Source organism: Nomascus leucogenys, chromosome 11 (genome assembly GCF_006542625.1).
Source record: "Nomascus leucogenys isolate Asia chromosome 11, Asia_NLE_v1, whole genome shotgun sequence".
NCBI lineage: Eukaryota > Metazoa > Chordata > Mammalia > Primates > Hylobatidae > Nomascus > Nomascus leucogenys.
This window is the reverse complement of record NC_044391.1, coordinates 71311938-71338238: the sequence shown is the minus strand read 5'-3', so window position 1 is coordinate 71338238 and position 26301 is coordinate 71311938. Positions and strand designations below refer to the sequence as shown.

General features: G+C 36.3%; 1 protein-coding gene across 3 annotated transcripts in view; it reads right to left on the bottom strand.

Moving 5' to 3' along the window:
* Nucleotides 1-26301, bottom strand: part of RNF13 (ring finger protein 13) — a 167513-nt gene that overhangs the window by 66280 nt on the left and 74932 nt on the right. Inside the window, exons 5-6 of one of the 3 annotated variants that reach the window (XM_003256271.4) lie at nt 6873-6960; nt 245-335 (exon numbers count right to left, since the gene is read on the bottom strand). In XM_003256271.4, coding sequence (XP_003256319.1) covers nt 245-335; nt 6873-6960 — 179 coding nt within the window. Of the gene's footprint in view, nt 1-244; nt 336-6862; nt 6961-26301 lie in introns of all 3 variants that reach the window. The other 2 variants (XM_030822710.1, XM_030822709.1) reach the window with 2 other exon arrangements.

Here is a 26301-nt window from a genome sequence, read left to right as displayed (position 1 = left end):
AAAGTTATCTTTTTAGCAACAAGCGTGACTTACTCTCACTAGCATGAATGTATTTTCAACATAATCATACAAAGTAGTAAAATACTTTAAAATATTACATCTTAAAAGCATAATGATTTAAAAAGGGATAATTTAGCACTACAGAGTTCATTCTGAAACATAATCTTGATTACAATATTATATAATTCTACCTTAATATAAAGAAGAATTTTAAGCAACATGATTTTTTATATCCATTACTTACCCTTTCTCATATGTGAATTCATCTTTCAGAGAATTAGCTGATGATTCACCAATAAAGACAGATGGAATGTCAATTTTCTTTAGTACCTCAACTGTATAAAAAAAATGACATTATTCTTAAAAGCCCATACCTAGTATATAATCAACTTAACTTTCTTCATAATAGCAGCAAATGCAACTGGAAACAATTACAATCAACTTTAATTGTCTATTGCTTGATTTTCCAGATTGCAGATTTTATTCATCATCAAAATGGTTGAGAAACATAACATTTACAGTAACAAAGCTAACATTTTGCATATACACATTACCTGAATTCTCTCAATAGTCTATAAGATTCAGATGTAATTTTTATTTTTAATATTTCCATTTGATTTCTACCTCTCTAGACATAACTTATTAGAGAAGAAAGATGAGGAAGAAATTTTAGGTTTTCTTCCCACACATAACTTAATTCCTAAATGAAAAAGAGAAAAAGCTTCTTTTACATACCCATTTCCAGGAGACGTATAAGCCAGAGAATATAAGAAAAGACAACTTCGCAACAATCTAAAAAGTAATACCACACATCTCTGGCTTTCCAGACTGAAAGGCTGACAGGGGTTGAGAAAGGGAATAGGGTAGGAAAGCTGGTTTCTACTTCCTTGTAAGCCTGGCGCTCATGGCGAAGCTTTGTGTTTGATTGGTATCTTAAGATATTTGACTCTTCTACCCATATTCAAAACCAACATCAAATGCCACCCAAAAAGAATTTTGTAAAAATTACCCATTACTCAGGAATAGAAAGAAAAACAATCCTCTTAATGTTGCTAATAGAAAAAGCAGCCTCATTATTAGCTGTGAGTTAGTTTAACACATTTGGCTTTAGAGAAGGCCCATTTGTTTCCTTTTTATAGTTTTCAAAATAACTTTGTTCTGCATTTTAAAAACAATGCGTATTCATTATGCATTTAAAAGGGGGGGAGGCAAGTAAAGAAAAAGAAAACAAAACAAAACCATAATCCTTCCCATCCAAGGACAAATGTTTTATTTAAAGTAATAAGCAGTTCTGTAAGTTGTGACAAATACATACAATTATAACCACAACCACAGTTGGGATATAGAATGTTCCATCACCCACCAAAATTCCCTCATACAGTCAACCCCTCCCCGCTAAACTTATAAATTACTGATCTATTTTGCTGTTATTGTTTTCATCCTTATAAAGACAAGGTTTAAAATCTTGATATCCTTGGTAGAGTAAGTTTTTTTCACTTCTAGATTGTTTTATGCAAATATAAACATTCAACTCTCACACATTCTCTCTCTCACACACACACACACACGCACGCACGCGCGCACGCACATACACACCAGAAAAAAACACGTAAGCCCCAAAGAGGGCAGAAACAAAAAATATTAGTCAAGAAATATTTAATCACTATTTTTATATCAACGTGATCAATAAAATTTTATTTTTTATATCAATGGGATCATATAATTTTTAAAGTGTAAGCTTTTTTTCTACACAATACAGCTCAGATATCCTGTTAGGTCAATAAATACAGATCTACCTCATCATTTATTTTTATTTTTATTTTTTTAGAGACAGGGTCTCACTATGTTGCTCAGGATGCAGTGCAGTGGCTATTCACAGATGCCACCATTGTGTACTACAGCCTGTAACTCCTGGGCTCAAGTGCCCCTCCTGTCTTAGCCTCCCAAGTAGCTGGGGCTACAGGCATTATTCCATTTTTTTAATAGATGCAGAGGTATTGTTATAGGACTATATATTTTTTTCATATTTGGGAGATATTTTCTATCTTGCTAAGATATTTTCTCTATCACATAGGAGTTTAAAGCTTATTTTATTTGATACTTAAAACTTGGAATTATATACCCTGTGTATGATGCTTTCTTCTTTCATGAAGATACTATGACAAACTCAAGGAATAACTTTTGGTTTGTAACTACTGGCTAATAATATTGGAAGTAACCTAGCTTCTTTGAATTATGATATCTAAAGAGATGTAGAAAGCTCCTTACTTTAATAAAATGATTAAGAAAAAGGGAGAAAATATTGTAAGCAAATATGAGTAGCCATCTTGAAAATGGCAACATTATCTACTGAAAACAAAACTAAGTATGTTTTACTTCACAAAATACTTTTAAAACACTCTATTTTGATCTGTAAAACAACTCTGTGAAGTATATATTGACAAACAAAGATAAATTACAATTTGAATGATCCAGCCCCAAACTCTCCAGATTCGTATATCCAATTGTCCATTCAATATCTCCATTTGATTGCCTAATGGATGTTTTGAACAAAGTTTCTCAACTGAACTCTGAATGTCTCTTTTCCATTAGTCGATCAACTCTATTTCTCATCTCTGTAAACAGCATAGCCATTCACTTAGTTTCTCAGACTAAACATCTTGGAATCATCCTTGACTCCTCCCTTTCCCTTACTCCCTATACCAAATCCTGTCAGCTTCAAAATATAGCCATATTCCTACCACTTCTTATGACTTTAACTACTAATACTCCAAACCACCATCACTCTTGCCTGGCTGCTGTAGCAGCTTTCTAAATGTTCTCTCTGTTGGTGCTTTTGCTCATCTTTCACCTTCAGTGTTCTCTCCAAAGAACAGCAAAAGTGCTCCTTTTATAAAATATGTCGTATTACCTTACACAGCTGTTTAAAACTTATTTTTTATTCATTCATTCATTCATTCATTCAATCACTTGGAGATGGAGTCTTGCTCTGTCGCCCAGGCTGGAGTGCAGTGGCACGATCTCGGCTCACTGCACCCTCCGCCTCCCAGGTTCAAGTGATTCTTGTGGTTCAGCCTCTTGAGTAGCTGGGACTACAGGCATGCACGCCACCACACCTGGCTAATTTTTTATATATTTAGTAGGGACGGGGTTTCACAATGTTACCCAGGTTGGTCTCGAACTCCTAAGCTCAGGCAATCCTCCCGCCTTGGCCTCCCAAAGTGCTAGGATTACAGGCCTGAGCCACTGCGCCCAGCCTAAAACTTATTTAGAATAAATTCCAAAGTCCTTATCATGGCTGACAAGGCCCATCATATTTGACCCCTGGCTCCTTCTCTAACCTTATCCCCCCACTCCCTCCCTTGTTCACTACTCCAGCCATTGTGGCTTTATGCCACACTTTGGAAACACCAAGCATGCTTTATCTTCGAGCTGTTGTACTTGTTCCGTCTCCTTGGAATACCCTCCTTCAGAAATCTGCATGACTCAACCTCTAACTTTAGATCTGTGCTCAAATTGCAATGCCTCACAGAAGCTTTCTCTGACCGCCCTATCTAAAATAGCTGCCTTCCTTTCATCTCTGTCATTCTATATCCCCTTATGCTGATATTTTTCTTCATAGCATTTATCACTATTTGACATTATAGCACATCTATTTGATTATGTGTTCATTTCTTCTCTCCTACTCTAGAATGCAATAAAATGATAATAATCACAATAGTAATAGCTGAACAATCATTAAATGATTGCTAAGAACCAGGAAGTCTTCAAGACGCTTAACAGGCCTTAATTCATTCAATCTTCATAGCAACTAAATAACTTAGGTACTATTATTATCCCAATTTCACAGATCAGAAAAACTGAAGCATATAGATATTAGGTAATATACCCAAGGTCATACAGCTACTAGGTGGTAGAGCTGGGATTCAAACCCTGACAGGCAGTACCCAGAAAGTACTCTCTTAACTACTACACTCTACTACCTCAATGAAAGATATGAAGGCAGAGCCTCTGACTGCATCATTACTTGCTATAGTCACAGTGCCTAAAACAGTGCAGAGTAGGCTGTCAAAAAGCATTTGTTGAAGAAAGAAATCAAAGAAAACAAGGAGAGAAAAATGACCCAGAGATATTAACAACTTGACCTGGTTATACAGTTAGATATTTGCACAGTTTGGACTCAAACTAGAGGCTTCTGACTCCTTATCTAGGCTCCTCTCACTCTGCCATTGCATGGGTTTTCTCATATACCTTCTCTCATAAGGTTTTCACAAATTTGTCAGGTCAAATAATTATTAAAATTATTCACACTATTATAGATGAAAATAATGGGCTTATAAAGATTAAGTATAATCTTCATTTATACTTTATTTAAACCAGGGCGCAGGTACCTGGTTCATATATCAACTAGCCTGGCTTAGAATAAACACATATTTCCTGGTTCTGAGTTGGTGTCCTTCCTACCACTTTCTGCTGTCTCCTAAAGATAAAGAATGTTATTGGCTCACTGAATTAATCCATTCTGTTCCTGGCTGAAATAAAAATTGGTGTATTCCTTACGTGCAGTGTCAACAGGAAGGCGCTTTTACAACTTCCTTTTGTTTCCAGGAGTTAATATCTCTACTTGGTATAAGATACCAGTATTCCTAGGGAAGGCCTTGAAAAGAGGGACAGATACAAGCCTCTTCTGATAAATCCATGCTTTTCTTACCTCTACCAAGTAACAGCAAAGATGAAAATGGTAAAGATCTTTACAACATTTGTCTCTGTACATATAAAATGTTTAAACACATGTACAAAGATGCAGCAAAATATCATAGAAAATAATCTAAGCAACAAAGTCAAGAACCAAAATTCTGAGCAGTCTTTGAATAACAACTCAGTTCAAACATTTCCATGGCAACAGCAGGCTTATATGGTTATGTGCTACTTTTAATATTGAACATATTTTCTTTAGGGGCTGACATGATTATCACAAAAAGGTTTTACAGTATTACAAAGAAAAAATAAGTGATAAAGGGAACTGACAATTTCAGCCTGCAAAATTTTTACTGAAAACATGTCAAAAGAGTAAATAGTTTACAAATAATAATCAATTTTTTCAATCCAAAACATATTCAGCCCTTGAGAAGGTCTTGAAGGTTTGCTAAATCCTGGGCTTGGGCCTTTAGCAAAACACACAAAGAGTAAGTAACTTGCTCAAAGTTACACAACTGATACAAGTAGGATTTGATTTCGAATTTAGGCCTATTTCCAGACTATGCATGCTTTCCATTTTGCCAATAAATGTATACAGATCACAAAAGTTACTGACCATGGGATGTATCAACTGGGATAATTTTTTTAAGAGGGAAATAGTTAAAGGAGAAGTAAAATGTGTCAAATTGGTAGTACTAACATTACCAGTTTATTTGATAAGTAAACTCACTTAAGTAAGTCCTGTAATTCCCATGTAGTAGCTGTCAAACTATTCCTGAAATGCTAAAACTTCTTATGGGTACTTAATGGATTCTACAGTCATGAAGATTTAATCAGATAGGAGGTTAAAATAATAATTTAAAATATAAAGAAATTAACTAAGAAATGTATTAATAAATTTTACTTTTTACATATTGTAATTTTGCCTCACTCTATTAGGGTTAAGAAGGACAAAAATGCCCAGGCGCGGTGGCTCACCAATGTAATCCCAGCACTTTGGGAGGCTGAGGTGGGCAGATCACCTGAGGTCGGGAGTTCAAGACCAGCCTGACCAACATGGAGAAACCCCATCTCTACTTAAAATACAAAATCAGTCAGGCATGGTGGCAGGTGCCTGTCATCCCAGCTACTCAGGAGGCTGAGGCAGGAGAATCGCTTGAACCCAGGAGGCAGAGGTTGCAGTGAGCCAAGATCGCACCATTGCATTCCAGCCCGGGCAACAAGAGTGAAACTCCATCTCGAAAAAAAAAAAAAGAAGAAGGGCAAAAACAAAAACAACAGAAAATACTGTCATAGGCTAAAAGAAGACTTTTTGGTTAAGGAATATAAAATATTTCCTTTTCAGGATGTAGTTATTTAAACTCCTAAATACATTCCAGTGTTTTCTATCAGTCTATAGCTTTATGTCTATACTTTGCTCTACCCTGAAAATATGAATCAATAGGACTTAATAACAAAATATATTATGGTTATGCACTCAAAAGAATAAAATAAAATAAATTCTAATCATGAGTGTTGACAGTAAATCATCTTAGTATCAATTAGAAAGGTTTTGATAAAACCCCATAGTGCCCTGAGTAACAGAAACTACATTGAGGCATACAGCTTAAAAGTCAGTGTCTTATTACAGCCAGTTATGCCACTAAAATTGGCTTGTTTTTCCCTACAAGCTAATAATTAGTAGAGAGTAAGGAAAGACATTCCCATCTGAAATGAAAAACTATGAACATGCCAGTGTATGACAAAGGGCTAATAACCAACTGGTATAAGGAAGCACAAGTATGTGGCTTTGGAATTCCAGCAGATTATAGCAGCTACTTAGTATATGTGCATACCCTAAAATAATGCTGTGAATCTCTAAATAAATTACAAAACGCCCTCTATGGCATTCTTAACTCAGCATGTTTATCCCTATTAAAGCTGTTTCCCCCACTTTGGTTTTCAACAAAATATCAATAAATAAAACACATATGTTTAAAAAAGAACTGTTCAGAAAAGAGTCATTTTCATCTCTACTATGAATAAAATCATCCAGAGAGTTAAGAATGAGGGATTATCTGATAGAGAAGAAATTTTGCTTTTTAAAAAGAAAATGAGAGAAGCAAAATCCTGTTAATTTTTAGTTACAAATGATCTGTCAAACAGGAGAGAAGAAAAGTGATACCTGTACTTACTGTCGTTGGATCCCATGCTAATGAGGTCATCAGAATCAACATTGTGAACTATGGCTGCCTTGTATCCTGCTCTTTGTGCATTTAAAACCTGCAAATCAAAAAAAAAAAAAATCATGTTATAAGGAAGATAGTGGTTTGTCACAGTGTCCCTCAACTCTATAAATCAGCAAGTCTATACTATATACCTAGTACTAGATTATGAAGATACATAGAAATAAATCTCAGGTATGCTCTTGAGACATACAGATGTTTTACAATTGATTATAAAAACTTATCGAAGTAAATAAAGGATGAGGATACAAGCTAAAACATTAAAAGGAACCAAAGCAATAAATCTGTTTTGCTCTAAAGAGGTAGAAACTTGCTATAATCAGGCTTAGGAGTTACCAGACCTTGAGTATTCAATTCCCACCTCTGCCATGAATTAGTGGGATGAACTTGAGCAAATTACTTCTTTTGTAACCCTCAGTTTCCTTACCTTTGAAATGAGAATGACAATATTCTTGTCATATGTAAAATAATATTTTTAAAATGCTTAATACCATGCCTAACACACAGAAATGAGTCAGATAAGACCAGTTCATATCACTAGCTTGATCATCCAAAATATTCTGTAAAATTCCTTTACAAAGCTTTTTAAAAAATTAAAAATACCTGCAGGCTGAAGTTGCTTACTCTGGTTCTATCTAGCTATTTGATCTTTCCTAAAGCTAGCCTCCAAAATAGTAACCTTTGCACCATAAGAATGTATTGGATGTGTGGCAGAATTTTCTTACATGAAAGATCTGGAAAGTGTCAAAACATGTTATTACATCTCACTTTAAAAATAATGTTCTGTTATAAGTAAAAATAAACCCAGACCTAAACTACTTATTGTATGGCCTTTAGACTATTAGCAAAAATGAAAGATCAGATAGATCATTATTTGCATATTGGTTGAATAAAATAAAAATTAGGAGGGCAAACATATATATACATAGTTTTGAATACTTGAAATACTTTTGAGTATATATAGTTCTGGATACTAATGATAGTAAGAAACTCTTGAAATACATTACCTTATGAGCATTCCATAATGGTATGTCTCAGAGTGTTTGAGTGTTAAGTGTTTTTAAGAAACAGGCATATTAATTTTTTAGAAGAATTTCCAAGTCTAATATTAGTTCCGTTTTAGTTAAAAGCATTATAATGATTCAACACTCTGCTATAATTCAATAAAAATAAAACCTGAGTCATGTTCCAAAGGGCCAGGGAAAACCCAAAGAGTCAAGTTCCCAAATGTAAAAAGGATGTGCAATTATTCAGACTCTGGATCTGAAGGCTAGGTAAGAGAAATGAGGTCTACATATTCAACCCCAGTCAGGTCAGTTGACTTGGCACAGAGAAAAATTCTCTTCTACATTATTCTTGACTTCTCTAAAACTATCCCACCAATTCAAGTTAGATTTCTGAAAGAGACAACAGAGTGGATAAATCAGAATAATATTATCCTATTACTGAAAAAAACTAAATCTGTAGGAGATATGACTGCCCCAAGAAATTAATACTTTGTTCATCTTATAGCCTCCATAGCACCTATGAAATAGCCTGACACAGGGTAGGCCAGTATTAAATATTACTTGAATCAATTAAATGTATTTTTTAAATGTGCTTAAATCAATAGCTCATATTATAACATTATGAACACAAGAGATAAAATCAGGCAGAAAGTGATTTTTTAAAAAACTAATTAAAATAATATAAATTGTTTGTTGGCACAGGACTTACTGCTCTAATGTAGGAATGGCAAGAAATCACCCGTCAACAAAACTGTGACAAGTATGTTTTAGAGTTGTGCAAAGAAAGGTCAATAATCAAAAAAGTAAGTTTAGCATTTTTGCATATGAGTACATGTTTTATTTTTAGGTGGATTTTGTTATCCAACTATGAATGTTGAGAAAATGCCAGTCCCCCACACCCTCTTCCCCTTAGATATCACTACTTTCCAAAGGGAGGAAAAAAATAATCTCTTAAGAATGTAGTCTATAAACCTTGATTATTTGTTATATATATTAACTTCTTATTTCTGCATTATATTACCATGGCAGTACAGACTTCACTTGGCTTTTATTTAAACCAAAGTATACTCAGTTGGGGTTACTATTAGTTTATCTGATGCTTTCATGACCATTTTAACTTTTCCCTGAAAGCTAACCAAGGAACTGAGGAGAAATGTTTATTTCCACACCCAAAAAGTAACTGTTGCCAAAAACATAATTTAAGAAATATAAAATTCGACCAATATCAAAAGCTGTTTCCTGCTAATACAAAACTTAAGTTTTAAATTTCTTTTTAAAGCGAACCAAAGCACATAGTCATTGAAATTACACAATTTAACCTTTTTCCCTGAATAAAAGTATGTACGAAGGCAAACATGCAACATGTTAGAACACAGAGAAAAGTGGTCTCAGAAACCACAACAATGAGTAAAAACTGTGGCTGAATTCAGCAAGTAGTTGCTGAGCTTACATAATGAGTCAGATAACTGTATCCATACTAGGCACAATGTGGAACTTCAGGGTCAATCAGAAAGTCATTATCCTTAAGGAAATTTCAGTACTCATGGGTAGCCAAACAGGTCAGTTGCTTTCTTGACACTGTGTAGAACTGGCTTTGTCTTCTGAATGCCTATCAGTACTTCAAATTCCATCATCTCCATGAAGCTTGCCCTGTCCTGTACCCGTATGCCACATGTACCTATATTAATTGCTCCCTGCTTAGAGTATTTATATTAATCTATTTATATTTTTCTTCAAGATCTTATATAGTGTCTTATACTTACATATATACGTGTCATATCCCAGGGGTCCCCAACCTTTTTGGCACCAGGCACTGCTTTTGTGGAAGACAACTTTTCTACCGGGGGAATAGTTTCAGAATGAAACTGTTCCACCTCAGATCATCAGGCATTAGTTAGATTCTCGTAAGAAGCGTGCAACCTAGGTCCCTTGCATGCACAGTTCACAATAGGGTTCATGCTCCTATGAGAATCCAATGCACCACTGATCTGACAGGAGGCAGAGCTCAGGCAGTAATGCTTGCCAGCCCACCGCTCACCTCCTGCCATGCAGCCCAGTTCCTAACAGGTACGGGGACCACGGCTGGGGGCTTGAGGACCCCTGTACTATCCCAATTCCCAAACAGGTCTTCAGGGGGTCCTTAAATCTTCAGTTGTCTACATATAAACTTTTCTGGAGAGAAGAGACAAAGTAATAATCTTGCAAGAGGCTTTCTCACTCTCAAATTATTAAGAATCATCAATATACATGAATGGATTTGTAAAAGTCTACCATGTTTAACTAAATCTAGCCATTAGGCTTTTAAAACTGTACCAAGCAACTTAGGAGAAATATGTCTTTCACACATCCAAAATGCACTTGTTTCTATAAATACAGTACAAAATTATATCAATATCAAAAGCTGTTCTCTGTTAATATAATAATAAAACTCCTAAAATAGAAACCTTAGGAAACCACTAAAATGGGAAGAAATTCTGTAGGCGTAAGTGTGATCTCCAAAAAATAGAAGCATGTTTTCAAAAATGTAGCAAGTATGAAGGCTTTCCCAAGGTTTTTGTTGTTGTTTTTATTGATTTTTAAAATAAAGAAATGAAATTAAATCAAAGAACACATTAACATATGGACTAAGCCTTATGAATACAAACAAGGAAAATACATCCATGTTTATGAACTATAAAACTCATGTGTCAGTCAAATTAAATTACATTTTCAACTAAGCAGCAGCTGGTATTTTTAAGAACACATGAGGCAGAAATAAATTTTAAATCATTTAGTAAGCATTTGCAAAGTTTCCCATTCATAAAATGCAACCTCAAACACATGGTGTCAGATGGAAGCAAAGAACTTAAAGATTCATGAAACAAAGCATGCACAGTGAACAAATCTAAATCCAAAACAGCCATCAAAACTGAAAACTACATTACAAAGCCTTCTAAGTTGTATTGGCAATCTGCCTTTTTAAGGAGACTGATCAGAGCTATTAGCTCAAATTGTGGTAAATGCACTGAGTATTTTACATCCAATAAACAAATTACATGCGACTAAATTATATAGACCAGGTGGCACCTAACCAAGAGGTTTAAAGAAATAATGCAACTGTTGGCTTGTTCTTATAAATAGCCAGTCTGTCAGAAGATAGCAGACTGCTAATAGAAGAGTCTTCAATAAGACAGGTTCTAAAAGGAACCCTGGGAACAACACAATAATTCATCTTCTTTCTAGCCTGAACAAATTTATAATACTGACACTAATAAAACATGCCTTATAAGAAAATAGAGATGATTATGCTGTTGAGATGATCATGAATAGAGACCTTTTAAAAAGAAACCTCTGTGTGCTAGTGCTTTATACATATTATCTCTAATATTCAATACAACTCCACAATATAGATATTCTTTTCTATCGTTTAGAAATGAGGAAAGATGGGTAAGTGTAACTACTCTAAGGTCACACTTAGGCAGAGCTGAGATTTAAACACTGCTTTGTCCGGTTAGATAGAGAAGCATGGGGTTGCCCAGTGGATCAGGATGAGGTCCAGGATCATTAACCTTATGTAACATTTTACAAATGTCTAGAAAGAGGAATTGAACTGAGAAAGCATCAAGATGCAGATAACATTAATCTAAAAATCTTGTGGGCAAAATAAAACCTATAAACAAAACAACACAAGCCAAGAAGAAATGTGTTAAAATATTGTGGGAAGAGCTGATAGAAACTTAGAGGGAAAAAGGGTGTGGGATGAAATACCTATAACAGATTTTATGAGACTTGAATTACACCTCAATAAAAACAGGAAATTCTGGTTAACAGTGGGAAAAGGTGGGGATCTTTTTTCATATGGGAAGAAGAGAGCTACAACAGGGCAAATGGTATGTTAAAAAACACATTTAAAACAAAACAAAACAAAAAACATAGTGACCTGACTTAAAGAAGAGTGTTACTGAAAGGCAGAACAGCAGATTAGTTAAAAGTACAGACTCTGGGAACTAGACTACCTGGGCTCAAATCCTACTTCTATTAGAAATGCAAGTGATTTAATGTCTATATTACTAGTATTAAAATATACACATTTATTATTGTTTAATCTGAGGATTAAATAATTTAATATATGAAAAACACTTAAAACAGTGCTTAAACATTACCTGGCACATACTAAGTAAGAGTTATGTTTATTGCCATTGCTACTAGTGTTTATTGTTGGACAGTCAGAAGTGAGAAGAGAGAGAAAAAAAAGGACAGATTGTGCAGTACCCTGAAGGCTCTTTAGAAAAGTAGACTTGTGGTCTCCTCAGTCAAGAGTTCACAGTAGGCACTTGAATAAGGGGTTGACATGGCTAAAACACTGCTTTGGAACAATCTGGTAATGATTACATTGACTTGGAAAGGAGAGACTGAAGATTTAGAAGCTTTTATGACAAGGCAGGATGACAGCAATGACGTGAAAGAATACTATCTCTTATTCTTCATAACCAATTTTTGAACTTAGGGAACTTGGAGAATGCCTTTGGCCAAAATAGGAAAGCTGAGAAACTTTGTTTTGATAGGAAAGTAGCAGAGACTGGCTTTAAGCATACTAAATTTGAGAGGTAGCAAGTTTTCCTAGGTAGGTAGAACACAACAGGTTAGGACTTAGGACAAAAATGTTCAGGCCGGGCGCAGTGGCTCATGCCTGTAATCCCAGGACTTTGGGAGGCTGAGGAGGGCAGATCACAAGGTCAGGAGTTCGAGACCAGTCTGGCCAAGAAATTCAAGACTAGTCTGGACAACATGGTGAAATCCCATCTCTACTAAAAATACAAAAATTCGCTGGGCACAGTGGTGCATGCCTGTAGTCCTAGCTACTCAGGAGGTTGAGGCAGGAGAATTGCTTGAACCCGGGAGTCAGAGGTTTCAGTGAGCCGAGATTGCACCACTGCACTCCAGCCTGGGCGACAGAGCGAGACTCCATCTCAAAAAAACAAACAAACAAACAAACAAAAAAACTGTCAGATTTTCAGCAAGTAAATCTATTTATTCATTCAGTAAATATTTGGGGCCAGATGCAGTGGCTCACGCCTTTAATCTCAGCATTTTGGGAGGCTGAGTCGGGCAGATCACGAGGTCAAGAGATAAAGATCATCCTGGCAAACATGGTGAAACCCCGTCTCTACTAAAAATACAAAAATTAGCCGGGCACAGTGGCACACGCCTGTAGTCCTAGTTACTTGGGAGGCTGAGGCAGGAGAATCGCTTGAACCCAGGAGGTGGAGGATGCAGTGAGCTGAGATCGCACCACTGCACTCCAGCCTGGGCAACAGAGCGAGACTCCAACACAGACACACACACACACACAAAAATTCACATTTTCAGCAAGTTAATCTATTCATTCAATAAATATTTGGGGCCAGGCGCAGTGGCTCACACCTGTAATCCCAGCACTTTGGGAGGCTGAGTTGGGGGGTTCATGAGGTCAAGAGATAAAGACCATCCTGGCCAACATGGTGAAACCCTGTCTCTACTAAAAATACAAAAATTGGCTGGGCGTAGTGGCACACACTTGTAGTCCCAGCTACTCGGGAGGCTGAGGCAGGAGAATCACTTGAACCCAGGAGGCAGAGGTTGCAGTGAGCTGAGATCACACCACTGGACTTCAGCCTGGGTGACAGAGCAACACTCCATCTCAAAAAAAGACAAATCTGGCTACCTCGTTGTTTAAAACAAACTTCTAATAAAATGCAATCTATTCACATTGTTCCATTTCCTATAATCTTCAATCCTCTTTAACTTCTATATATGAACTAAGTTAAGTGTACTTCATTGTTTCTCTGGGAAGAGATGTTGCAAATAAGCAGATGTGTATATGTCCACGCTACACACCTGCAAGAATGGTAAAAATGTAAGAGATGTGACTTTCCTTGGTGAATAATAACCTTGAAAAGAATCCAGTTATTAGAAAGGAGTCTGGATATTCATGTAAAATGACACATACTTAGAACTAGAACATTATTTACTTGAAATACAAATCTGGATTTCAAGTTCTAAAACTTTTATCTGAATTTATAGTGCTGTTTTGCATGAAGAGTAATTTGTAATGTTTGAAGAACAGAGAAAAGGCAAGCCCAAAAGCAGGACTACTTCAGACAGAGGATATTCCAGCAACAGCATACATGTATTTCCTGCAAATGCCCAGTGTTTCTGAGAACATCTGTCTTCAGATAATGGGCAAAAGATATCTGATGATAAACAGTAGCTTTTACAAATATACTATCTTCTAATTTTAATAACAAATTTTAGTTCGCTATTTCAACATTTTTATAAGTACAAATAGATCATTTATTTTAATCGGGAAGTTAAAAGAGGACATACTGAAATATGTCAAACAGAGTAATGCACGCAGAATAAAAATATATGTGAGTTACAGGAAACTTTCAGTGACAAGTCATAATTTTATTACAAAAACAAGTAAACTAATAAGAATAGAAGTAGAAAAAAGTAATAAATACTGGGAAAATTCATCTACCATGGTTTAGGAATAAACATAAAAATACATCTCTCTCAAGGTGTATTCTAAGTGCTTACTCACTAGGAAGAGAATGACTAAATTTTCTTGAATTCTGATTTACTCATGATGTCTTCAGTAGCTTTAAGGCATCTTTCTTTTCTTTTTGCTCCCAATCTACTTTCATGTTCAAGTATGAACTTGGCTTCATATTTTAAATTGATATTTTAAAATATCTTCTGTTAGTAGTGTTATTTACAAAACTCTTACAATTAACATTCTATTTGCTGGTAAAAGACTGAATGCTTTCTCTTAGTAACAGCAACAAAATGAAGATATTCACCCTTACTGCTTCTATTCAATATTGTACTGAAGCTCTTAGCCAATGCAATAAGGTGGTGGGAGTAGGGCAAAGGGAAAGGAGAGAAGAGAGAATGTGTAAAAGTGCATACGGATGAAGAAATGAAAAACTAAAACAGTCTTTATCTGCAGTTCACATAATCATCTACTTAAATGAATCTGCAAAAAGACTTCTAGAAGACAGGGCATGGTGGCTCATGCCTGTAATCCCAGCACTTTGGGAGGCTGAGACAGTAGGATTGTTTGATTCCAGGAATTGAAGACCAGCCTGGCAATGTAAAGAGACCCCATCTCTACAAAAAATTTAAAAATAAGCTGGGTGTGATGGCACACGCCTGTAGTCCCAGCTACTCAGGAGGCTGAGGTGGGAGGATCACTTGAGCCCTGGAGATCAAGGCTATGCTACTACATTCCAGCCTGGATGACACAGCAAGACCCCATCTCAAAAAAAAAAAAAGGCAATAAATGCTTAAGGGAATAGATATCCCATTCTCCATGATGTGCTTATTTCACATTGCATACCTGTATCAAAACATCTTATGTACCCCAAAAATATATATACACCTACCATGTACCTACAAAATTAAAAATAAAAAATTTTTAGCCAAGACAAAAAATGAAGGTGAAATTAAGACATTACCAGATAAACAAAAACAGAGAATCTGTCACTGGCTGTCTAAGTTATATTAAAGGGAATCTTTTAGGCTGAAATGAATGGAAAGTGGATAATCACTTGAATCTACACAAAATAAAAAATATTTGTAAATGTAACTACATAGCATGTTATGAAAACAGTATAAAAATATTTTGGTTATTAACTCTTTTCTCCTATCTGTTTAAAAAGACAATTGCATAAAATAGACGTAATTTGTATGACAACAGTATTACGACAGTGAGGTAGAGGAAAAAGGAAATGAAGGTATATTGGAGTAAAGTTTTTGTGTACTATTTGAACTGAATTAGTATTAAACCTAACTACTTTGTCTCAAGTTAAGACATAAACTGTAATACCCAGGGCAACCACTATAAAGATAACTAAAAAATGTCTAGTAGAAGAAACAAGGAAGTCTTAAAGGTATGCTAGAAAATAACTATTTAACACACAAAAAGGCAGGAAATGAAAAGTGAAGGAAAATATATAGAAAACATGTATGTGATAGTTAATACTGAGTGTCAACTTGACTGGATTGAAGGATGCAAAGTATTTTTCCTGGGTGTGTCTGTGAGGGTGTTGCCAAAGGAGATTAACATTTGAGTCAGTGGCCTAAGAGAGGCACATCCACCCTCAATCTGGGTGAGTACCATCTAATCAGCTGCTGGTGCAGCTAGGATAAAAGCACGCAGAGGAAAGTGAAAGACTAGACTAGCTAAGTCTTCTGGCCTCCATCTTTCTCCCATGCTGGATGCTTCCTGCCCTCAAACATCAGACTCCAAGTTCTTCAGCTTTTGGACTCTTGGACCTACACCAGTGGTTTGCCAGGGGATCTCAGGCCTTTGGCCACAGACTGAAGGCTGCACTGTTGGCTTCCCCACTTTTGAGGTTTTGGGACATGGACTGGCTTCCTTGCTACTCGGCTTGCAGGTGGCCTATTGTAGGACTTTACCTTGTGATCATGTGAGTCAATACTCCTTAATAAATTCTGTTTCATATAAACATCTATCCTATTAGCCCTGTCTCTCAGGAGAATGCTGACTAATACAGATTTTGGTACCAGGAGTGGGGCAGAATGATACAGTTTGGCTGTGTCCCCACCCAAATCTCACCTTGAATTTTAATAATCCCCACATGTCAAGGGCACAGCCAGGTGGAGATAACTGAATCATAAAGATGCTTCCTCCTATACTGTTCTCATGGTAGTGAGTATGTCTCACAAGATTTGATGGTTTTATAAATGGGAGTTCCCCTGCACAAGCTCTCTCTTGCCTGCCGCCATGTAAGACACGACTTTGCTCCTCATTCATCTTCAGCCATGATTGTGAGGCCTCCCCGGCCCATATGGAACTGTGAGTCAATTAAACCTCTTTCCTTTATAAATTATCCAGTCTTAGGTATGTCTTTATTAGCAGCATGAGAACAGACTAATACAATGTAACGAAGTGGCAAATGTAAAATGCTACTTCATAAGTAATTACATTAAATATAAATAGATTAAACATCCCAATCAGAAGCCAGAGACTGGTAGAATGGATTTTAAAAACATGACCTATCTATATGTTGTTTACAAGAGACTCACTTTATATGATTCAAAGACACAAATGGGTTGAAAGCAAAAGGAAAGAAAAATATATGCCATGCAAACAGCATACAACTGGACTTTAAGACAAAATTGTTGCTAAGACAAAGAATGCTACAATGTCTTCCATCAGGAAGATATCAGAGCTATAAACTTACACAGACCTAATTATAGAACTCCAAAATACATGAAGCAAAAGCTAAGATAATTAAAGAAAAATACACAATTCAACAATGATAGCTGGAGATTGCAATGCCCCACTTTCAATAATGAATAGAACAACTAGTCAGAAAATCAGTAAGGAAACACAAGACTTGAGCAACAGTATAAATCATCTAGACCAAACAGATATCTATAGAATGTTCCACCCAACAACAGAATAAAGATTCTTCTCAAGTGTATACTCTCCAGGACAGACCACATTACACCATAAAATAACCTGGATAACTTTAAAAGTACTGAAATCACACAAAGTATATTCTCCAATCATAGTGGAATGAAATTAAAGATTAACATCAGAAGGAAATTTGGGAAATTCACAAATATTTCAAAATTAAATAACACACTCCTAATCAATGGGTCAAAAAATCACAAAGGAAATTTTACAATACTTTGAGAAGAATGAAAGCAAAAACAAAACATACCAAAACTGACTTGGATACTGCTAACACTATACATTTGAAAAAATCATAACCTTTCATGATAAAAGTACTCAACAAACAGAAATAGAAGTGAAATCAACCTGATAAAGAGCATCTATGAGAAATCACAGCTAACATCATACTTCAGGTTAAAAGACTTAATGCCTTCTCTCTAGGATCAGAAAGACAAGAATTCCACTCTTGGCCCTTCTATTTAGTATTGTACAGGCAGTTCTAGCCAGGAAAATTAGGCAAGAAATTGAAATAAAATGCTTCCAGATTGGAAAGGAAGAAGTAAAACTATATGTATGTGCAAATTATATCTTGATCAATCAATCAATCATATGAAAGAATCCACAAATAAACTACTAAAACTAATAAATCAGTTTAGCAATGTGACAGGATACAAGATCAATATACATAAATCCATTGTTTTTCTATACACTAGCAATGAACAATCCAAAATAAAATTAAGAGAAAAAAATCCTATATATAGTAAGATTTTTTTCTTTCTTTCAACAAAATAAGTGCAAGGCTTGCCTGCTAAAATTACAAAACGTTGTAAAAAATTAAAGATCTACATAATAAAAGAGAATGACATTTTATGTTCATAGATTGGAAGACCTAACACTGTCAAGATGGCAATACTCCCTACATTGACCTGCAATTTCAACTAAATCTCTATCAAAATCCCAATTTTATTTTGTTTCAGAAATGAAAAGCTGATACTAAAATTCATATGGAAATTCAAGAACTCAGAATAGTAATTAGAAAAAGAAAAAGAAAAAAGAATGAAGTTGGAAGACTTGTACTTCCCAATTTCAAGCTGTACTGCACAAAGCTATAGTAATCAAGATAGTGTGGTACAGCATAGGAATAAACATACAAGTCAACTTATTAGAAGTAAAATTAACAACACAATATTTCATATTTAGAATTTCTGTCAAAATATCTAGCTTGAATCTAATCATGAGGAAACAATCAGACAAATCCAAAGTAAGGGGCATTCTACAAAACAATTCTGGATTCTTCCAAAATATCAATGTCACAAAAGACAGAGGATGGAGAAACTTTTGTATCTAGCCATGAAAGAATAACTGATATGGATTTCTCTTCCCTAGACAAAATTTATGAAACAACTGCATTCAAAACTAAACAGCATAGGACTGTGCTCCAAGAAACTGAAAATAAGGTGATCTCCACAACTGCCTTGGCTTTCTGCCTGAACCATACATAACACAGCAGAGCAAGACAGAACACAGCCGAGTTGTGAACACAAAGATCTGATTTCAAACAAGCTGAAGTGGCTCAAATTTGAATTTGCAGGTTAGAGTACCACAGAGAAGGGAGGTATGCAGAGAAATTACTTTAAAAATGGGGGGTGGAGCAAGATGGCAGAATAAAAGCCTACATCATTCAACTCCCTCTTCAGGAACACAAACTTTTAACAACTATGTGAACACAGAAAAGCACCCTCAGAAGAAACAAAAATCAGGTGAGCAATCACAGTACCTGGTTTCAACTTCGAATCGCTGAAAGGGACACTGAAGAGGACAAGAGAGACAGACTTGAATCGCTGACACCACCCTTCTCCATTCCCCACCCGCTTCCCGGCAGCAACCACGCAACGCAGAGTCTGTGCACTAGGGGTAGCGAGAGCACAGTGACTAGAGGACTTTACATGGAACTCAGTGCTGCCCTGTCACAGCGGAGAGTAAAGCCATGCTGAGCTTAGCCAGCACTGGTGCAGGGGGAGCATTCGGACCATCCTTAGCCTGAGGGGAATTGTCTATCCCAGTACCAGTAGTGAGAACTTGAGTTTCTCTGCAAGCCTCACCACACGGACCAAAGTGCTCCAGGATCCTAGACAAACTTAAAAGGCAGTCTGGGACACAAGTACAGTTCCTAGGCAACTTCTAGTGCTGGGAAGGGCTCAGAGTCAGTTGACTAAGGTGGCACGGGACCTAGGGAAACACCACCTGGGACAGTTAAGCGAGGGCTTGTGCCACCTCTCTCCCAACCCCAGGCAGTGCAGCTCACAGTAACAAAAGTGACACCTTCCTTCTGCTCAAGGAGAAGAGAGCAAAGGGTAAAAAGAACTGTGTCTTGCATCTTGAATACCAGTTCAGCCACAGTAGAACAGAGCACTGAACAGAGTCATGAGGCCCTCATTCCAGCCCCTAGCTCAGGGACAACACTTCTAGATACATCCTGGGCCAAAAGAAAACATGCTGCTTTGAAGGGAAGGACCCAGACCTGGCAGGATTCACCACCTGCTGACTAAAGAGCCCTTGGGCCTTGAATAACCAGTAGTGATACCAGGTAGTCCCTGGGCCCTGAGACATGCTGACTTTAGGTATGACCCAGCACATTCCCACCTGTGGTATCTATGGTAAAAGACTCCTTCTGTTTGAGAAAAGCAGAGGGAAAGGGAAAGGAGACTTTGTCTTGCACCTTAGGTACCAGCTCAGCCACAGTAGGGTAGAGCAACAAGCAGGCTCTTGGGGTCCCTGACTCCAGGCCTAAGTTCTTGGACAGCATTTCTGGACCTGCCTTGGGCCAGAGGGGAGACCACTTCCCTGAAGGGTGAGTCTCAGGCCTGGCAGTATTCACCACAAGCTGACCAAAAACCCCCTGGGCTTTAAGAAAACATCGACAGTGGCCTGGCAGAATCCCCTGTGGGCTGGTGGTGGTGGCAGCCATACAGAGACGTCCTCTGCCTATGGAGAGGGGAGGGAAAAGCAGGAAGGACCTTGCTTTGTGTGCAGCTTAGCTGCAATACAGTAGCACATCAGATTAATGTCTAAGGTTTTTGACTCTAATCCCTGGTTCCCAGACAGTATCTCTGGACCCATCAGGGGCCTGGAGGAACTTACTGCCCTGAATGGAAGGACACAAACCTTACTGGCTTCACCACCTGCTGATTGTAGAGCCCTAAAAGCCTTGAATGAAAATAGGTGGTAGTCAGGTAGTGGTTACAGTGGGCCTTGGGCAAGACCCAGTGCTTTGCTGACTTCAGGTCTGACCCAGCACAGTCTCAGTGGTGGTGGCCACAGGGATGCTTATATCACCATACTCTCAGATCCAGGCAGGCAGCTCAGCACAGAGAGAGAGACTCCATCTGTTTAGGAGACAGCAAATGAAAAGAACAAGAGTCTCTGCCTAATAATCCAGAGAATTCTTCCAGATCTTATCCAAGACCATAAAGGCAGTACCTCTACAAGTCTGCAAAAACCACAACATTATTGGACTTGAAGCCTAAGTCTCTTCGAATACCTGGACAACTTTCTTAAGAAGGATGTGCACGAATAAGCCAAGGTTGTGAAGATTACAATAAACACCTAACTCTTAAATGCTGAGACATTGAAGAACATTTACAAGCATCAAGATCATCCTAGAAAACATGGCCTCACAAAATGAATGAAATACGGCACCAGGCACCAATTCTGGAGAAACAGAGACATGTGACCTTTCAGACAGAGAATTCAAAATAGCTGTGTTGAGGAATCTCAAAGAAATTCAAGATAACACAGAGAAGAAATTCAGAATTCTATCAGATAAATTTAACAGAGACTGAAATTCTTTTTAGAATCAAGCAGAAATTCTAAAGTTGAAAAATGCAATTAACACACTAAAGAATGCATGAGAGTCTCTTAATAGTAAAATAGATCAAGCAGAAGAAAGAATTAGTGAGCTTGAAGACAAGCTATTGGAAAATAGTCAGAAGAGACAAAAGAAAAAAGAATAAAAAACAATGAAGCATGCCTATAAGACCTAGAAAATAGCCTCGAAAGGGCAAATCTAAGAGATACTGGCCTTATAGAGGAGGTAGAGAAAGAGACAGGAGTAGAGAGTTAATTCAAAAGGATACTATCAGATAATGTCCCAAACCTAGAGAAAGGTATCAACACTCAAATAAAGATAGTTATAGAACACCAAACAGATTTAACTCAAAGAAAACTACCTCAAGGCATTTAATAATCAAACTCCTAAAGATCAAGGATAAAGAAAGGATCCTAAAAGCAGCAAGGGAAAATAAACAACATACAGTGGAGCTCCAATATGTCTGATAGCAGACTTTTCAATGGAAACCTTACCAGCTAGGAGAGAGTGGCATGACATATTTAAAATGCTGAAGGAAAAAACCTTTTACCCTAGAATAGTGTATGCAGCAAAAATGTCCTTCAAGTATAAAGGAGAAAATAAAGACCTTCTCAAACAAAAGTTGAGGTATTTCATCAACACCAGACCTGTACTACAAGAAATGCTAAAGGGAGTTCTTCAATCTGAAAGAAAAGGATGTTAATAAGCAAGAAGAAATCATCAGAAGGTATAAAACTCATTGATAATAGTAAGCACACAGAAAAACACAGAATAATATAACATTGTAATTGTGGTATGCAAACTACTCTTAAATAGATTAAGTAATGAACTAATCAAAATCAATAACTACAACTTTTCAAGACACAGACATTAAAATAAGACATAAAGAAAAACAAGAGGCCAGGCACGGTGGCTCACACCTGTAATCCCAGCACTTTGGGAGGCTAAGTCGGGAGGATCACCTGAGGTCAGGAGTTCGAGACCAGCCTGACCAACATTGTGAAACCCCATCTCTACTAAAAATACAAAAAATTAGCTGGGCATGATGGCAGGCGCCTGTAATCCCAGCTACTCAGGAGGCTGAGGCAGGAGAATCACTTGGACTTGGGAGGCGGAAGTTGCAGTGAGCTGAGATCATACCATTGCACTCCAGCCTGAGCAATAACAGCAAGACTCCGTCTCAAAAAAAAAAAAAAAGAAAGAAAGAAAAAGAAAAACAAAAAATTGTAAAGCAGAGGGATGAAGTTGAACTATAGAGTTTTTATTAGTTTTCTTCTTCCGTGTTTGTTTGTTTATGCAATCAGTGTGAAGCTGTCATCAGTTTAAAATAATGGATTATAAGATAGTATTTGCAAGCCTCATAGTAACCTCAAATTAAAAAACTTAAAACAACAAATATACAAAAAAAAACCAAAAAATTAAATCATACCACTAGAGAAAATCACCTTCACTAAGAGGAAGGCAGGAAGGATAAAAAGAAGGAAAAGAAGATCAGAAAACAAATAACAAATGGCAGAAGTCAGTCCTTACTTATGAATAACAACACTGAATGTAAATGGACTCAATTCTCCAATAAAAACAAAGCAGCTGAATGGATGAAAAAACAAAACCCAATGATCTGTTGCTTACAAGAAACACACTTCACTACAAAGATAGGCTGAAAATAAAAGGATAGAAAAAGATATTCCATGCCAATGGAAGACAAAAAAGAGCAGGAATCACTATGCTTGTATCAGACAAAATAGATTTCAAGACAAAAACTGTAAGAAGGAAAAAGAAAGTCATTATGTAATGATGAAGGGGTCAATTCAGCAATAGGATACAATGATTGTTAATATACATGCACCCAATAGTGGGGTACTCAGATATACATTAGTAGAGCTAAAGAGAGAGACAGACCTCAAAACTATAACATCCCACTTTCAGCACTGAACAGGTCTCTCGGAAAATCAACAAAGAAACATTGGACTTAATCTGCACTACAGAACCAATGAACCTAATAGATCTTTACGGACATTTCATCCAATGGTTGCAGAATACACTTTCTTTTCCTCAGCACATGGACCATTCTCAAGGATAAACCATATTTTAGGTCACAAAACAAGTCTTTTTTAAATTTTTATTTGTGTGGTGAGGTCTCATTATGTTGCTTAGGCTGCTTGCAAACTCCTGGGCTCAAGCAATCCTCCTGCCTTGGCCTCCTAAAGTGCTGGGATTACAGGCATAAGTCACCACACCACACCCAGCCAGAAAACAAGACTTAAAACATCAAAAAACCTGAAATAATACCACACATCTTCTGACCACAGTGAAATATAACTAGAAATCAATAACAAGAGGAATTCTGGATACTATACAAACACATGGAAATTAAACAATATGCTCCTGAATGCCCAGTGGATCAGTGAGGAAATTAGGGAGGAAATTAAAAAGTTCCTTGAAATAAATGAAAATGGAAACACAACATACCAAAATCTAGGGGATACAGCAAAAGCAGTACTAAGAAGGAAATTTATAGCTATAAGTGGCCTACATCAAAAAAGAAGAAAAACAACAAATAAATAACCTAATGATGCATCATAAAGAACCAGAAAGCAAGAATAAATTGAACCTAAAAACCCAAAATTAGTAAAAGAAATAATAAAGATCAGAACAGAAATAAATGAACTTAAAATAAAAACAATACAACAAAATCAATGAAACAAGCAGTTTTTTGAAGAGATAAATGAAACTGACAAACCTTTAGCTAGACTAAGAAAAAGGGAAGATGACTCAAAGAAAATCAAAAATGAAAAAGGAGACATTACAACTGATACCATAAAAATTCAAAGCACCATTAGTGGCTACTATGAACATCTGCCAATAAATTGGAAAATCTAAAAAAAAACAGATAAATTCCTGAACACAAACGACCTAAACATAAAGAAATCCAAAACTTAAACAGACCAATAACAAGTAAAGAGACTAAAGCCATAATAAAGTCTCCCAGTAAAGAAAAGCCTGTGACCTGATGGCTTCACTGCTGAATTCTACCAAACATTTAAAAAACTAATACCAATCCAAATAAAACTATTCCATAATATACAGAAAGAGGGACTGCTTCCAAACTCATTATATGAGGCCAGTATTACCTTCATACCAAAATCACACAAAGACACATAAAATAAAGAAACTACAGGCCAATATCTCTGATGAATACTGATACAAAAATCCTCAACAAAATATTAGCAAACCAAATCCAACAATACATTAAAAAGATCATTCTTCATCACCAAGTAGGATTTATACCAGGGAATCATGGATGGTTCAATATACACAAATCAATCAATGTGACATATCATATCAATAGAATGAAGGACAAAAACTATATAATCATTTCAGTTGATGCTGAACAAGCATTTGATAAAATTCAACATCCCTTTATAATAAAAACCCTCAAAAAACTGTATATAGAAAGAACATACCTCAACATAATAAAAGCCATATACAACAGACCCACAGCTAGTATCATACTGAATGAAGGAAAACTGAAAGCCTTTCCTGTAAGTTCTGGAGCACAACAAGGATGCCCACTTTCACCACTGTTATTCAACATAGTACTGGAAATCCTGGCAGGAACAATCAGAAAAGAGAAAGAAATAAATGGCATACAAATTGGAAAGGAAAAAGTCAAATTACACTTGTTCACAGATGATATCATCTTATATTTGAAAAAAACTAAAGACTCCACACACGAAAAAAAATAAAACATTAGAACTGATAAATCTGGTAAAGTTGCAGGATATGAAATCAACATACAAAAATCTGTAGCATTTCTATATGCCAATAGTGAACAATTTGAAAAAGAAATTTAAAAAGTAATCCCACTTACAAAAGCCACAAATAAAAATAAATAGAAATAAGCTTAATGAAAGAAATGAAAGATGTCTACAATGAAAACTATAAAACACTGATGAAAGAAATTAAAGAGGACACAAAAAAATGGAAAGATATTCCATGTTCATAGATTGGAAGAATCAATATTGTTAAAATGCCCACACTACCCAAAGCAATCTACAGATTCAATGCAATCTCTATCAAAACCAATGACATTCTTCACAGAAATAGAGAAAAACAATTGTAAAATTTATATGAAACCACAAAAGACCAAGAACAGACAAAGGTATCCTCAGCAAAAAGAACAAAACTGAAGGAATCACATTACCTGACTTCAAATTATACTACACAGCTATAGTAACCAAAACAGCATGATGCTGGCATAAAAAAATACACAGAACAATGGAACAGAATAGAGAACACAGAAACAAATCCACACACCCACAGTGAACTCATTTTTGACAATAATGTCAAGAACATACACTGGGGAAAAGACAGTCTCTTCAATGAATGGCGCTGAGAAAACTGGAGGTACATATGCAGAAGAATGAAACTAGACCCCTATTTCTTGCCATATAAAAATATCAAATCAAAATGGATGAAATACTTAAATTTAACACCTCAAATTATGAAATTACTACAGGAAAACATTGGGGAAAATCTCCAGGACATTTGTCTGGGCAAAAATTTCTTGAGTAATACCCCATAAGCACAGGCAACCAAAGCAAAAGGGACAAATGGGCTCACATCAAGATAAAAGCCTTCTGCACAGCAAAGGAAACAATCAACAAAGTAAAGAGACAACCTACAGACTAGGAGAAAATATCTGCAAACTACCCATCTGAAAAGGAATCAATAACCAGAATATATAAGGAGTTCAAACAATGCTATAGGAAAAAAGTCTGATCATCCAATTAATAAATGGGCAAAAGATTTGAATAGACATTTCTCAAAAGAAGACATACAAATGGGAAATAGGCAAATAAAAATGTGCTCAACATCACTGATCATCAGAGAAATGCAAATCAAAACTACAATGAGATATCATCTCACCCCAGTTGAAATGGCTTTTATCCAAAAAAAACAGGCAACAAGAAATGCTGGAGAGTATGTGGAGAAAAGGGAACCCTGTACACTGTTGGTAGGAATGTAGATTAGCACAATCACTATGGAGAACAG